The sequence below is a fragment of the Meles meles genome, chromosome 13, assembly GCF_922984935.1.
Source record: "Meles meles chromosome 13, mMelMel3.1 paternal haplotype, whole genome shotgun sequence".
Lineage (NCBI taxonomy): Eukaryota > Metazoa > Chordata > Mammalia > Carnivora > Mustelidae > Meles > Meles meles.
Window position 1 is genome coordinate 52593505 of NC_060078.1, and position 13759 is coordinate 52607263.

General features: G+C 37.0%; 1 protein-coding gene across 1 annotated transcript in view; it reads left to right on the top strand.

Moving 5' to 3' along the window:
* Positions 1-13759, top strand: part of BTAF1 (B-TFIID TATA-box binding protein associated factor 1) — a 101655-nt gene that overhangs the window by 48664 nt on the left and 39232 nt on the right. The window contains exons 15-19 of the mRNA XM_046026898.1: positions 7275-7379; positions 8648-8797; positions 9296-9438; positions 9695-9869; positions 11357-11560. Of these exons, the coding sequence (XP_045882854.1) occupies positions 7275-7379; positions 8648-8797; positions 9296-9438; positions 9695-9869; positions 11357-11560 (777 nt within the window). The remainder of the gene's footprint in view (positions 1-7274; positions 7380-8647; positions 8798-9295; positions 9439-9694; positions 9870-11356; positions 11561-13759) is intronic.

A 13759-nucleotide genomic window follows, 5' to 3' on the forward strand; every position in this document is an offset into this window, starting at 1 on the left:
CCTAGAGTGAAGAAAAATTTCCAAGTCGACCCTGTATCCCAGCTGTAACCAGGTTACATTTATTTGATGATAATTTTCTTTTTACTGTAACAATGTTATATTTATTTGATGAATAAATAAATAAATAAAATTCAGTATAGTTAACATACAGCATTATATCATGTTCAGGTATACAATATAGTGACTCAATAATTCTATATATTACCCAGTGTTCATCTAGGTAAGTGTACTCTTAATCCCCTTCATCTGTTTTACCCATCTGCCATGTGGTAACCATCAGTTTGTTCTCTATGGTTGAGTCTGGGTTTTGGTTTATCTGTCATTTTTTTTGTTGTTTGTTTTCTTAAATACCACATATGAGTGAAGTCATATAGTATTTATCTTTCTCTGACTTATTTCACTTAGCATTATATTTCTAGATCCATCCATGTTGTTGTAAATGGCAAGATTTCATTTTTATGGCTGAGTAATTTGTGTGTGTGTGTGTGTGTGTGTGTATGTGTGTGTACATACAGGTACGTATACATACCCCCCCTACATTTCCTTTATCCATTTATATATCTGTGGACAATGGGCTGCTTCCATATTTTGACTGTTATAAATATTGCTGCAATAAACTTAGAGGTGCATGTATCTTTTTGAATTAATGCTTTCATATTCTTTGGGTAAATATCCAGTAGAGCACTTACTGGATCATGTGGTAGTTGTATTTTTAACTTTTTGAGAAACCTCCATACTCTTCTCCACAGTGGCTGCACCAGTTTGCATTCCACCTACAGTGCCCAAGGATTCCTTTTTCTCCAAATCCTTGCCAGCACCTTTTGTTTCTTGTGTTGTTGATTTTAGCCATTCTGACAGGTGTGAGGTGATATTTCATTGCAGTTTTGATTTGCATTTCCTTGATGATGAGTGATGTTGAGCATCTTTTCATGTGTGTGTTGGCCATCTGTATGTCTTCTTTGGAAAATGTTTCTTCATGTCTTCTGCCCATTTTTTAATTGAATTATTTGGGGAGGGGTTTGGCGTTGTTTTCTAAGTTCTGTAACTATTTTGGGTACTAACCCTTTATTGGATATGTCATTGGGAAATATCTTCTCCCATTCAATAGGCTGCTTTTAGTTTTGTTGATTGTTACCTTTTCTTTGCAGAAGCTCTTTATTTTGGTGTAGTCCCAATAGTTTATTTTTGCTTTCGTTTCCCTTGCCTGAGGAGACATATCTAAAAAAATGTTGCTGCGCAGAGTGTCAGAGAAGTTAATGTCTGTGCTGTCTTCTAGGATTTTTATGGTTTCAGGTTCAAATTTAGGTCCTTAGGCCATTTTGAGTTTTATTTTTGTGTATGGTCTAAGAGGTGGTTCAGTTTCATTCTTTTGCATGCAGCTGTCTAGTTTCCCCAACATTGTTTGTTGAAAACATTGTCTTTTCCCCAGCACATATTGTTGCCTCCTTTATGAAAGTTTAATGACCGTATAATCATGGGTTTATTTCTGGCTCTTTTTTGTTTAATTGATATATGTGTTTGTGTGCCACCACCATACTGTTTTTTGGGTTTTTTTGTTTAAGATTTTATTTATTTGACAGACAGTAGGCAGAGAGAGAGGGAGGGAACAGGCTCCCTGCTGAGTAGAGAACCCGATGCCAGGCTCCATCCCAGGACCTTGAGATCATGACCTCATGCCAAAGGCAGAGGCTTAACCCAGGTGCCCCCAACATACTGTTTTGATTACAGCTTTGTAGTATAACTTGAAATCGAGGAATGTGATATTTCCAGTTTTGTACTTCTTTTTTAGGATAACTTCGGCTAGTCAGGGTCTTTTGTAGTTCCATACAAGTTTTAGGAATGTTTGTGAAGTTCTGTGAAAAATGCTTTTTTTTTTTTTTTAAGATTTTATTTATTTATTTAACAGAGAGTACAAGTAGGCAGAGAGGCAGGCAGAGAGAGAGAGGAGGAAGCAGAGTCCCTGCTGAGCAGAGAGCCCGACGTGGGGCTTGAGCGGGGCTCGATCCCAGTACCCTGGGATCACGACCCGAGCCGAAGGCAGAGGCTTTAACCCACTGAGCCACCCAAGTGCCCCTGCTTTGGTTTTTTTAATCGGGATTGCATTGAATCTGTAGACTGCTTTGGGTGGTATTTTTTAACATCTTTAACATTTAAACATTTTAACAATATTTGTTCATCCAGTCCATTGTCTTTTCATTTGTTTGTGTCATTTTCAATTTCTTTCATCAGTGTTTTATTTTTCAGAGTACAGGTCTTTCATTTCCTTGGTTAATTGTATTTCTAGGTATTTTATTATTTTTGGTGCAGTTGTAAATGGGATTATTTTCTTAATTTCTCTTTCTGTTGCTTCATTATTGCTGTATAGAAATGCAGATTTCTGTATATTGATTTTGTATCCTTTGCCCTTACTGAATTCATTTGTCAGTTCTAGTAAGTTTTTGGTGGAGTCCTTAGAGTTTTCTCCGTATAGTATGTTATCTGCAGATAGTTTTATTTTTTCTTTACCTATTTGGATGCCTTTTGATTCCTTTGATGAGAGTATTTGGCACATTATGGCTCATCACCGGCCCCCTACAATTCCTTCTACACATAACCATTGTCCTTCCAAAATATCATCTCCCTTTGTTCCTCTCTCTGTCTTTACTTCAGGGAACAGGTGTGCAAAATAGTTCCAACTTCGGTAGCTCACTGTGATTTTTTTTTTCTTTATCTAAAGTCATTAATAAGTGAACACTTAATGGCTATTGTTACTTCTGTGATCTCAGCAACATTATTTACTTTCTGAGAAAATAGAGTAAACCATGTCTGATCGTTCTTTCTGTTACTGTATTCTTTGCCACAGCATTTCCTGATGGTTACTCATGTTCTTAAACTTTTAAAAAATATTTTTATATATCTGTTTGAGAGAGAGCAAGCATGCACATGAGTGGGGGTAGAGGCAGAGTGAGAAGCAGACTCCCCCATGAGCAAGGAGCCAGACATGGAGCTCAGTCGCAGGACCTTGAGATCGTACTCTGAACTGAAGGTTCTCGGTTTTAGCCACCCAGGCACCTCTCCTGGTGGTTACTGTTGTTTGCTTCATAGCTATCTGCAAACTATCTTGTAATACAAGTTCAGTCTCTTATTTGCAGTTTTGAAATCCAAAGATTTTTTTGTAAGGTGGATTAACTTACAAAACTACTTATTTGGTGGAAAAACGTGTTCATTCTGAAGAGAGACTGTTCATAAGTCTTTATCCTACTAAATGTGCCCATTCACAAATTTTGCTTCAGAAATATTAACATACTTTATTTGGGTGCTACCTCAGGCCCCGTTGAGGATATTATATAGCATACAGCACATACAACTTCATTATTCTAAAATTAGAAAAACTCTGAATTTCAAAACATACGGCCCCAGAGAATTTGGATGAGAGATGATAGACCTGTGGTGATAAAAATCTGTTCTTTCTTTATCTTGCCTTACTTATTCTGAGCTGCTTTCTATCACTATTGTTTCTTTAGTGGTGTAATGAAAAGATCACTTAACTAAGTGAAGAATCTGGGTTTTAACCTCAGCTCTACTGTTTGCTAAATTTATGACCGTGGTCAAGTATTTAAACCCTTCTGGTGATAATCTCCATCCAGTCTTTCTCAGGGTTATATGGGCTAAGTAAGAGAATATACATGAAAGTGCTTTAAGATATTAATGCTATAAAAATATAAATAATAGTACATAGTAAGAATAATAATTAACACTTCTGGTTCTGGGAATTCTTTCCTAAACAGTTTGGAATTAAATATCATTCTTACACTTCATATATAAATGAATGATATTTAATTATAGTAATAATCCAAGTTACTATGAGGGCTTAATTTATGCTGTGAACCCTGGTAAGCATGTAACATGGGTGGCTACTGCCATTCCTGTATTGCAGATGAGGGAACTGATGACCAAAAATTAAACTTACACAAGTTTGTGTACCTACACAACTCACAAATTATTTGGCTCAGACTCAGGTCCAGTTCTGGCTGGCTTTCAGTTTTAAATTTTACGTGGAGACAAAATGGATTAAGTGTCTATTGAATTGCTTTTTCACTTTTGTATATGAAGTCATCTTAAGTACAAAGTGAAAATAATGAACCCATCTTTAAATTACTGGTAGTTCTATTCTGGTTTCATTTTCTAATTTCTCAACCCTTTCCTATCAATAACTGCAATGTTGAGGGTAAACCTGGCTGTACCTCAGTGCAACAATACCCCTTAAAGACTGATGCCTTTATTTCCTTGAAAGTATTCTGATTATCTTCAGTAATTTTTTTGTTTTGCTTTATGAAACCAGAAGATTTTATAACAGAAATGTCCTTAATCTTAAAATTTATCCCATCGTGAGTATGTATGTAGGCATGTACATCTCTAAAATATCCTTAAATAAAATGACAGTTAATACCATAGCATCTGTGATGTTAACATGTGAAAGTATTGGCAAACCTGGCTTCTTAGGGAACATTAAATAAGAACTTTTAGGCAAACCAAACTAGCTAGGGCATAAAATCAAGGTGTAATGTTTTTTTGTTAAACTGGCAGTTTGGCAGTCAAAGTGAAGGACTTTACCACTTGATTTTTCCTTTCTGTATTGTCTCTTTAGCCTATGACTGTGTTTATACATAAAGAGTATATCTATGAGTCTGTATGTCTGTCAGTGAACTACTTTACTGGAATATCAGGGTAACTAGCATTGTTACCAATAAGTGTTGTAGCTAGAACTTGACTCCTCAATCTAGAAAAATACGTTGGACATCAGTCTTTTGTTCTCCTGACTGGGTCAACTTTTCCCTTCTACTCGTATCATAGCCAGTTTATGAGTCATTCCAAAATTTCAGGTACATACAACATTGACTTGTTTGAAAGGCATGCTTTAGCATGAAAATTTAGCATGAAAAAATATATATATATGAGATTAAGTTGGAATCTGAAGATCTAGGATGTAAGAAATGTCTCATAAGCATATGTAGAGAGGAAAAGAAAGACCAAAAGAACATATTTAACTAAGATTGGCATTAGAGAACATTAGCATAGTTAGGTATTGGCCAGATTTTGCAAAGGCATTAAAAGGCAAGAGCAAAGGATAAATATTTAACTGACTTTTAGTAAATATTGGTTGGATAAATGAATAGAATGGGCATTATGAATTATGTAAATACAGAGCTTGGTTCATTTTTGTGTGTGTGGTTTGTTTTTTTTTTTCCTTTTGGCATTGGGCCAAAATGGGATTTCAGACCAAATTAATGAAAGAACTTCGTGTGGTTCATCACTTTATGGTATCTTTTTTCCAAATCTCCTCCCTTGCAACCCCAAATCATTTGATATGGAGATAAGAAATGATGATGAATTTGCCTACAGGCAGGAATCAGCTGTTCATGTGAGTGATGATCAGACTGCTGCTTTTTTCCATATCTGACCCTTTTCTGGGAAGGCAAAAGATGGGGTATAGCAAAAGGGTACTGGTAAAAGCTTACTCTGTCAATTTTGCAAATTAGGGATTTATTACCAACTACAGTTGTGAGAGATTTCACATATTACTAACTACTCTGTGACATGGACCATTTCCTATAAGAAATTACGGATTTATTCAACAAATATTTTACTGCCTACTATGTGCTTACAATTCTTTGGATACTGATCAGTGAAAAACAAGGTCTCTGCCCTCTGTAGAGCTTAAAACAGGAAACTAAACAAGACAGGAGAAAAACAGACAACTAGACAAGCTCTAATAACATAAAGAGGTAAGTACCTGGTAGGGGAAGTAGAAGATGCTGTTGGATCCTACCTAGTGAAGTGAGTGAAGGTTAGGGAAGGTACCCTTCCTGCTAAAAGTGAAGATTAAGTTAAGATCTGAAGAATGAGTAGAATTCTCATAGCAGCAGGTGAAGAACAGGGTCAGGAAGGAACAGGATGTGAAACTCAGGAAGCAAGAGAGCGCATGATGGCACTAAAGAGGAAGTGAAAGGAAATTGGCTGGAGGGTAGTATGAAGGAGTATAGATGGCTGGAAGTTTCACCTCGATGGTCTGGAACAGTGAACGGTCTGATAGTCCTCTATTTCCGTTTTCATCAACTCTATTCTGAGTTCCGGGAAGGCCGAATACAGCAAGGAACATCATTCTTAATAAAACAACTGGGAAGAAACTACCCCATCTGTGTCATACTCCATAACCATCAGTCATTTTCTTCAGTAATTCCCACAAATGCCCCTCTCCCTCATCTGATGCTTATTACAAAAATGTTGGGGACTACGTTTAGCACTAATATAAAGTGCTAGTAATTACTCTGTTAATTATTTAACACAGACCAAAAATTTTTTTTTCAAAAGCCTTGTAAAGCTTAAATTCACTTAAGACTTGAGTAATAGTGTTCCTGGTTATAGTTAAACTTGGTCAAGTAAACACACTGTGGTAGGAATTTTTCTGTATTTTATTTACACTGTGCTAGACTAATGCTAAATGGTCATCAGCACTTTGTAGATATTCCCTAAGATTAGGGGGGATATTTTTGATAAGTAGAGTCCTAGATGGTAGCATATAAAAGTCTGTTAACTACTTTTAAAAAAGGTCCAGAGAGAGGAATTTGAAGGAGGATAATTTCTAAAGGACTGAAAAATAGTAATACATTCTTCACTGTAACCTGTTCCTTCCCCCACCAATCTAATTAAATAAACCTACAAATACAAAGCAACAGCATTAGATCTCCTGCCTCAATAATTGTCTCCTGGAAGACAGGTGCAAAATTAGTGAAAATAAGTGGGTCAGCTTTCAGATTTGCAGGATACAGATTGGCCCTGGATGGGTCAGATTATACCTTGCAGTATTTTAAGATAATACTAATAGTGAGCTAAAGCTTTTTTTTAATAGTGAGCTAAAGCTATTACTTTTTGCAACGATATTGAAAAGGAGATGCTTGCACGTTGTTCAGGTGAAGTGAATTTGGCCTTCAGATGTTTTCCCAGTCTTGTCTTGTATTTTCTACTAAGTGGACTTAATGCTGTGCTACTAGAGAATCTGCATTTTAAAAATACTAGTTCTTATGATACTTAATTTCTCCAGACCATTGGAATAACAAATATGATACAGTTGCTCCAAAATCTTGTAAAAATTTACCACCCAGTCGAACCCTTTTGATAAAGCTATACCCACCATCTTTTCTTGGTAACACTTGTATTACTTGACTTGTAGCTCTTCAAATAAGCTAACACCTAAGAATTCTGTACTATAGATTTGATTCTGTTTTTGTTTTCAGAACTCTTCATCTTGGCTTATACCTATCCTGCCTGATATGCTGCGACACATTTTTCAGTTTTGTGTTTTAGAAAGCAGCCAGGAAATTCTGGACCTCATTCACAAGGTACACAGTGAATACATCGTTATTATTTTCCCCAGTAACTTAGTAGATTTTTAAATTTTTTCATAATTGCTGTACTGTTGTTGGTCAGAGATTTAAAAAAATTGGAAATCAACACATTGAAAAGTGTGGAGATCTATGAGACAAGGAAATAGGATTCTTATGGAGTATAATAGATAAGTCTACTAGGCAAGTGTTTTAAGCACTTTCTTCTGACAGCCTCAATACAAAAAATAAAATGAAGAAAAAACTTTTTCTGTATCACTTATTTTGCTGTTTATCTATATGGTTATTGATTCTGCAGGTATCTTTTGGGATTCATTGGTAATATATAGAATCTGATTTTTGTGGTTTAGATTTATTTTTTCCCCTTAGCAAGATAGGTTGTATGTGTTAGAATCTTTAAAGAAGAGTAATTTGATATATTTAATAATGTTTATGGAGGGAGATGGTACTGTCGTAATTCAGTCTTGAACTGTTGTCACTGAGGCAGCTCATCGTTAATAGCCTTAGATTAACAGTGGTGTTATCTCTGTTTACTTTTAGTTACATTATGTTGGGCATCAAGAAAGGTACCTTATTAAGATCATGAATCAACAACTTTAAGTTGTTCTCTTTATTTATACTAGGATCTTACCACCTCTAACTTTAGCAGAGGTTATATATTAGGAACTGTTATATCTTGAAGTGTATGTGTGCATGTGTTGTTGTTCTTTTTTTTTTTTTTTTTTAATATTTATTTATTTGTGAGAGGAGCGAGCATGAGTTGGGGGAAGGGCAGAGGACAGAGTGCTCCCCACTGAGCAGGGAGCCTAGCCTGGAGCTCGATCCCAGGACCGCAAGATCATGACGGGAGCTGAAAGCAGATGCTTAACCGACAGAGCCACTCAGGTGGCCCCTGAAGCATGTGTGTTGAATATAGGGCTGCATTAATATCAGGCCTTATGGTATATGCAGAGGATTTTAATGACTGGAATTTTGACAACTTTTATTGTTATGGGTATCTTATATTTTAAATTTAAGATTTTCACAAAATATTGAAGGAAATTCTTTCTGTTCCTCTGTAAAACTTCCTTTTGTGTTTTTTAGTATATAGGCCTATCAAGCAATATTTTAAAATGAGCCTTTATATTGACTTTTAAATTCATCTCTCTACTATTTCCTTTTTTTTTTTTTTTTTTTGCAATTCAGTGTTCCTAAAAATAAGTATTAGGTCTTATTAACCCTCACTAGGAAAATTTCACTTTTCATGTTTCTCTTTCACTCTGTAGGTTTGGATGGAACTGTTGAGCAAAGCTTCAGTTCAGTATGTGGTAGCAGCTGCCTGTCCATGGATGGGAGCTTGGCTTTGCTTAATGATGCAGCCTTCTCATTTACCTATTGATTTAAATATGTTGCTAGAAGTAAAAGCCAGAGCCAAGGTAAGTGTAGAAGGACATAATGTATTTATATGCTCAGCTCTAATTAATACGGTAACCATGTAAGAAATTTGTATCTTTATTTTATTTTAATTAAGTGTGATTTAATTAATGTACAGAGAAATTTTTTTTTTTTAAAGATTTTATTTATTTATTTGACAGAGAGAGAGATCACAAGTAGGCAGAGAGGCAGGCAGAGAGAGAGGAGGAAGCAGGCTCCCCGCGGAGCAGAGAGCCCGATGCGGGGCTCGATCCCAGGACCCTAAGATCATGACTTGAGCTGAAGGCAGTGGCTCAATCCACTGAGCCACCCAGGCGCCCCAGAGAAATTATTTTATGAGGACCTTTACAAATGCATAATAATTTTAATGTGTTAAAATTTTGTGAAAAGAACTGTATTTTATTGGGAGAACAAATGAGAGTATTTCTGTGTACAGAGGAGAATTGCCTATTAAATTTGATTATTAATTTTTACTTATTTTTCCCCCTCTGTCCCTCTAGGAAAAAACAGGTGGTAAGGTTCGCCAAGGCCAAAGCCAAACGAAAGAAGTCCTTCAGGAATACATTGCAGGTGCAGACACCATCATGGAAGACCCCTCCACTAGGGATTTTGTGGTTATGCGGGCCAGAATGATGGCAGCCAAGTGAGTATGCAAAAATTCAGAAACCTTTTAACCAAAATACTCTGCTAACGTGTTTGTGAGTACTTCCTCCAGGACACTGGTTACAGAGTAAGAAAAAGTATAAGAAAACAGTTTTCATTTTCTTGAAGTTTGAAATGAGATTTCTATCTTCTTATGAAGATAAAATAGGAGTTAGGTCTTTTTTGGGAAAAGTTATAGCTTCAGTAAGGGAAACTTTAAGTAATTTCTGTAGTAACTTCTTTTTTCTCCCTCATAGATTGTTAGGAGCACTTTGTTGCTGTATTTGTGATCCAGGTGTAAATGTGGTAACCCAAGAAATTAAACCAGCTGAATCCCTTGGCCAGTTACTGCTCTTCCATTTGAACTCCAAATCTGCCTTACAGAGAATTAGCGTTGCTTTGGTAATCTGTGAATGGGCTGCTTTACAAAAGGTAAGATTTTGCCCCCAAAGTAATGAAGACAAGTAAACCAGTTTCCTTTAGCTGTTAGGATTATTTTCATTGTATTTTACAAACAAAAAAATTTTCTCTGTATAAAAATGCAACAGTTATAGAAAAGTATTCTAAATTATAATGTGAAACATAGTCTCTCTTCCACTTGCTTTTAACCTTAGACTTTTTTCTTAGGACCCCTAGTTTGGTACCTGAGACTACTAACTATGACCATACGTAATGAATGTTTGCTCTTGATACTACAGTCTGTTAAGAAATGTCCCTCCTAAAAACCCATGTTTAGTGTGGAAGCAGTCTGGAAACTGTTGGTCATTCATTCCTTTATATCTCATATGTTCCTGAAAACTATAAAAGATAAGAGGCTTTGAATTATAGAGATCCATTTGTTTTGAGTAGTAGCAAGGGCAGAATTTTGGGTCACAGGAAGAATAAAACCTCCACATTTAAATGAAAATCTTCATGTTTTCAAATAAGCCATTTCCTGCAGCCCCTTTACACCTTTAACTTCTAACAAGATGTGTGATTTTGTGTAAGACTCACTTCTGTAAATCAAAGAAACTTCCTGCTGGCTTTGTTTATTCCATTAACTGGAATTCTGGAAATTTAACTGTCTGCACTTGCTGTGAGAGTATCTTGTTACTGCCTCTTAGCAGTTTGTCAAAGCTATAAGCTATGTCTAAAAGTAATTGAGCCATGCTCTGTTGCAACTGAGACCCCAGCTTTGCCTCGAAAGAAGCAAGGCTCATCTGTTTTTAGGCAGGACTCGGTGTGCTGGAGAGGCAGTGATGCTGTGTTTTTGTGCCTCTCAGACTCAGCAGCAAGTGTTGACAGTTCGGTTTCTGGACCCTCACAGAGCTTCTCTGGACTTACTCTGTGAAGCCCAGGCTGATCACCCAGATCCCACAGAACCCCTCTTGGCTCACCACTGAGGCCATTCCCCCTCTGGTTGGGGCAGGCAACCACCAGAGAGAGTGGGAAGGGTTAGTTAAATTTGGGGGCAGGTAAGTAGCTTTTAAATTATATATCCATTTCTACAGTATGGCATGTGAAGCTATGGGTTCAGCTGTTAAGAAATCTAATAATGAGTTTTCAAATAACATTTTTAGTGCATGCTAAGTGTTCTTTTCTGACTGATTTCTTTTTACAGTTATAGATTTTTAAATCTGTGCTGTATGTGTATAAACTTCATGTAAATTCAGAGTAAAGTAGGAGTAATTAGGTGCAAAATGTAATGGAATTGTAATAGTTCCATGTGCATGTTCTGAAGTCATTCATATTAAAATTTTAGAGTAGTTTGGGTGTGATACCTTTTCTCTGTGCAACTAACGATGTTGTTCTGGGAGGTAACAACATAGATTCAGAATGAATAGGAATTTAGAACATTGTAGTTTGCAAGTGAAGATGTATATATCTTAGAGTTATGTTTATATATTTGCCCTGAATGTTTTTTGTCTGTTATATTTTAGGAGTGTAAAGCTGTTACCCTAGCTGTGCAGCCACGTTTACTTGATATCCTTTCAGAACATTTGTATTATGATGAAATTGCCGTTCCATTCACGCGAATGCAGAATGAGTGTAAACAGCTTATTTCATCATTAGCTGATGCACATATTGAAGTTGGTAATAGAGTAAACAACAGTGTTTTTACAATAGATCAAGCTAATGACCTGGTGAGTAAAAAAAAATGACTTTCTTAATTTTAGATTGAGCATGAAATACAGGTTAGAAATTTGTCATGTGAGCTAACCGCAGAAACACTAATTGGTTGAATCTGTCCGTGGCCTAATAGCCTGCCATCCATACCCTGTAGAAAAGTTATTTCATTGTATTGACTTTTTTTGAACTTTGGGGATGGGGAAGGAATTTTCTTTAAATCTCAAAATTCTGAAAAACCAGCATATCTACTATCAGAGAAAGCTGTTCCATTTTTGGGTCATTTCTCAGTTTTGCTTAAAACTGGCAGAGTGGAAGGGTGCCTAGGTGGCTCAGTCAGTTAAGGGTCCAACTCTTGGTTTCAGCTCAGGTCATGATCTCAGGGTCCTGAGGTCAGCCCTGCATCAGGCTCTGCACTCAGCATGTAAACTGCTTGATTCTTTCCCTCTCCCTCCTCCTCTGTCCATCCTCTGCTTGTGCGTGGGCTCTTTCTCTCTCAAATAAATAAAAACCTTAAAAAACAAAACTAAAACTGTTGTAGTATAGAAAAGACTGCTTCTGTGTAAGTTCCTGAGTGTTTCTCCTCACCTCTCTCAACTTAACAATAAAAATACTCCAACGTAAAGAAAAGGTAAGAAGAGAATTACACAGTGAACATTCATATACTCCCCAACTAGATTGCATAGTTAACATTTTACTAAATTTGCTTTATGACATATATATGCAGCTATTTACTTACCCAGCCATCAGTCCACCTTATTTTTTTGATGCATTTCTAAGTAAGTTGCAGATGTTGGTATACTTCAACATGTATGTATATCATTAACTAAAATTCAGTATTTGTTTTTTGCTCTGTTGTGAGGTGAAGTTTATTTACTATGAAGTACACAAATCTTAAACTATTTGATGAATTTCAACAGATGGGTATACCTATGAAACCCAAACCCCTGTCAAATTACAGATATACACACTCAATTCCTGCCTGTCCCTGCTCTCAAGTAACCATTGTTCTGATTTTTCCTCCACCATAGATTACTTTTGTTGCTTCTATGATTATCTGAAATTATATGAAATTGGAATCATATACTCTGTGCTATTCGGTATAAGGGTTTTTTTCAGCATGATGTTTTTAAAATTCATCCACGTTGTTATGTGTATTGGTGATTCATTGTTTTTTTTTTTTTTTTTTAGATTTTATTTATTTATTTATTTGACAGAGAGAGAGAGACCACAAGTAGACAGAGAGGCAGGCAGAGAGAGGGAGAGGGAAGCAGGCTCACCGCCGAGCAGAGAGCCCGATGTGGGACTCGATCCCAGGACCCCGAGATCATGACCTGAGCCCAAGGCAGCGGCTTAACCCACTGAGCCACCCAGGCGCCCCGATTCATTGTTTTTTATTGCCTTTTCTTATCTCCAAGTTGTGAAGATATTCACCTACATTTTTCTTCTGAAGTTTTGCAGTATTAGCTTTTATATTTAGATTTGTCATCCATATTGAATTAATGTTTATAGTGTGAAGTACACATTGAATTTTTAATTTATTTTTTAAAGGTTTTATTTATTTATTAGGGAGAGAGAGGAGAAAGAAGGAGCAGAGGGAGGGGCAGAGGGAGAGGGAGAAGCAGACTCCCCAATGAGCAGGGAGCCCGACATTAGGCTCAATCCCAGGACTCTGCAATCATGACTCCAGTGGAAGGCTGATGATTAACTGATTGAGTTACCCTGGCATGCCTCCTCCTGCCCTGCCTTTTTAAAAGATTTTATTTGAGACAGAGTGAGAGCGAGAGAGAGAGAGAGAGAGAGAGAGAGCGAGAGCGCGCGCGAGCGTGAGTGGGGGGAGGAGCGGAGGGAGAACAGACTCCACGCTGAGGCTGCGGGGGTGGGGGGAGTGGGGAGGGAATGCAGGCACCTGGGTTGCGGATGGTGGGCAGTCTGTCCTAGGACGCTAGGATCACGACTTGAGCCAAAGGCAGATATTTAACTGACTGAACCACCCTGGTGCCCCTGCTTTTTAGTTTTGATACAGTCCCACTTGGTTTTTGGTGTTTTTTGTGTGTGATTTTTTGTTTGCTTGCTTGCTTTTGTATGGAAATGTTTTCTTTTTAAAGCTATCAGGGGCACCTGGTGTCTCAGTTGATTAAGTGTCCAGCTCTTGATTTCAGCTAAGGTCATGATCTCGGGGTCATGGGATCCAGCCCCACTTTGGTCTCTGTGCT